This window comes from Onychostruthus taczanowskii, unplaced genomic scaffold (genome assembly GCF_017590055.1).
Source record: "Onychostruthus taczanowskii isolate IOZ18803 unplaced genomic scaffold, ASM1759005v1 scaffold30, whole genome shotgun sequence".
Lineage (NCBI taxonomy): Eukaryota > Metazoa > Chordata > Aves > Passeriformes > Passeridae > Onychostruthus > Onychostruthus taczanowskii.
Genome location: NW_024500350.1, coordinates 4577216 through 4579586, shown reverse-complemented (window position 1 = coordinate 4579586; position 2371 = coordinate 4577216). Strand labels below are relative to the sequence as shown.

General features: G+C 52.6%; 1 protein-coding gene across 1 annotated transcript; it reads right to left on the bottom strand.

Moving 5' to 3' along the window:
• Positions 1-734: 734 nt before the first annotated feature.
• On the bottom strand, positions 735-1710 carry NOG (noggin). The gene has a single exon (XM_041409306.1). The coding sequence runs from the start codon at positions 1628-1630 to the stop codon at positions 959-961; it is 672 nt and encodes a 223-aa protein (XP_041265240.1). The 5' UTR covers positions 1631-1710; the 3' UTR covers positions 735-958.
• Positions 1711-2371: the final 661 nt, after the last annotated feature.

Sequence of the window (2371 nt, the reverse complement as noted above, 5' to 3'; positions counted from 1 at the left end):
TGAAAGACACGTGTCCCGTTGTAAATGAAATGTCAAGCGGTTAAAAGAAAAATCCCCGAGCAGCTGCCACCGAGCTCGCCGGGGCTGCGCGGCCGCGGGGGACAGCGCGGCGCGGAGAGGAGGCACAGGAGGGACAGGAGGGACCCCCCCGCCGGCCGCCCCCAGCCCGCGGCACTCCGGCCGTGTAGGTGCCGCAGAGCTCCTCTAACAGAGTCGTGAGCAGGTTCCCACCTCCCCCTGACACCACGAAACGTCCTGCTGAGCGTGGAGAACGAGGAGGAGAGAGAAGAAAGCCCCCCCGACGGCGGCCAAACCAAAAAGCAAACAGAATCCAAACGGCTCATGTTTTAGTGGTTGACTTTAATTCTGCACTGCACTTTTACTACAAGGATATAAAGAATAAATAGCAGATACTCTTCATTTACATAGGATTAAGTCATTCGAACTGTTCTCTCTATTTACAATAACATTGTGCTCTAGGCGTTTATTCATTTTTATTTTAAATCTGAAGTCCGTAAGGAAAAAAAAAAAACCAACTCGCACACACACGCTTTCCGAATAATGGAAAATATTATCAAAGTTTTCTTATCAAAAAAAGTTTGGTTTTTATTTTTTAATCCTTTTATTAAAAAAAAAACACCCAACAAAAAACCTACTTCGCCAAAGCGAAGCAACTTCTCTCTGATCTGCAAGAAGCAATAAAAAAAAAAAAAAAAAGAATACATTAGCAACGATCAGGGTAATAGTCTTGAAAATACAGTAGACGCTGATTATTTCACGTATAATACTGACCTTTTAATAGTATATTAAACCGGTGCCATATATACACATAATATACATTCTCCTACACGTTACAGTGCATTACAACGTTAACCAGAAAGCAAATGTCTTTTATTTCTGTTGCAGCAAAGGTCCACGTGAGTCCGCTGGAGAAGGGGCGCGAAGTGAAGTGCCAGCCCTAGCAGGAGCACTTACACTCCGAAATGATGGGGTACTGGATGGGTATCCATGTGCATCTCTGCCCGCCCCGGCGCTGGCACCTCCACCTCAGGATCGTTAAATGCACGGACTTGGCAGGTTTGCAAACCATGCCTTCGGGGACTGAACAAGACCTTTTACTGTAGCAGCTGCCCACTTTGACATACCGGGGCCAAAAGCGGCTGCCGAGATCGTTCCACGTGTATAGGACCGGGCAGAAGGTCTGGGACCAAAGCCACATCTGCAGCTTCCTGCGCAGCTTCTTGCTCAGCCTGTGCTTCTTGCCCGGCTGCAGCCCGTCGTAAAACTCCAGCCCTTTGATTTCGCTGGGCATCGCTCCCGAGGGTCTCTGCCTGAGCAGCAAATCCAGCTCAGCTAGATCGTCCACTCCGAGCCGGTCCTCGGGCAAAGAAACAGCCATAAAGTTGGGGTCGAAGTGTCCGCCCATGAGGTTCCTTAGCAAGGTCTCGTTAAGATCCTTCTCCTTGGGGTCAAATATAGGATCCGGGTGCTCGATTAGATCCACCAAGGGCAAGTTGTCGCTGGGAGCCGGTCGGATGTGCAGATAGTGCTGGCAGGCGCCCTGCTGTAGCCGGAGACCCAGCAGAACCACCAAGGCGTATATAGTCACAAGGCACTGGGAATGATCCATCCTGGGGGGGGAAGGGGGGGGGGCTGGATTCACCAAACAGCAAGGGAAGAAGGTGCAAGCAAATACATCAGAAAACTTGTACGGGGATATCCAAAATAGCTCGTCTTTGAAAGGGACCACGATCTCCACTCGCCGCACCACCAGCAAAGACAGCCCCCTGATAAGCGCGGAGAACAAGCCCCCTGCAAACACTCTCTCTTGCAGGCTTCTCTATAAAATTTCTCCTGGTGGAGCCGCTCCAAAATTCTGCTGCTGCTGCTTCTTCTCGCCCTTCCCGGGAACGGGAGATGCCTCTTTTTGTTGCGAATTCTGCTTGTTGCTGCCGCTTCTCGTTGTCTGCCCGTGCGTGTGGAAGAAGTAGCTGCCGATTCTTCCTCCCCGCTCCTCTCCGCCGTTTGCAAAGCAGCCTCCTCAGCAGCAACAAGCAGCCACGCACGTTGGCACCAGTTTGTCTGCTTTGCAAGGACCCAAAGCCTTTAAATTTCCTGCACTTTCAGCTTCATCTCCATGGAAACCACAGACTCTCTCCTAACCCACCCCACCCCCCTTAAAACCCACACACACAACACAACCCCCACTCCCACAAAAGTCCAGGAGAGCGCGGCTTCCCCCTTCCCACCGGCAGGCACCCTCTGCTGGGGAAGGCTGAGGCGGGAGCCACCGCCTCCCCCCGCCCTCCGCACGCCGCCGCTCACGCGAGCCGCCGCGCCCCGGGAGATGCTGCCCTGCCCGCGGCGGCCG

Excerpts from the sequence above, each read along its gene's own strand:
- NOG (XM_041409306.1), bottom strand. The coding sequence starts at position 1,630 with ATGGATCATTCCCAGTGCCTTGTGACTATATACGCCTTGGTGGTTCTG.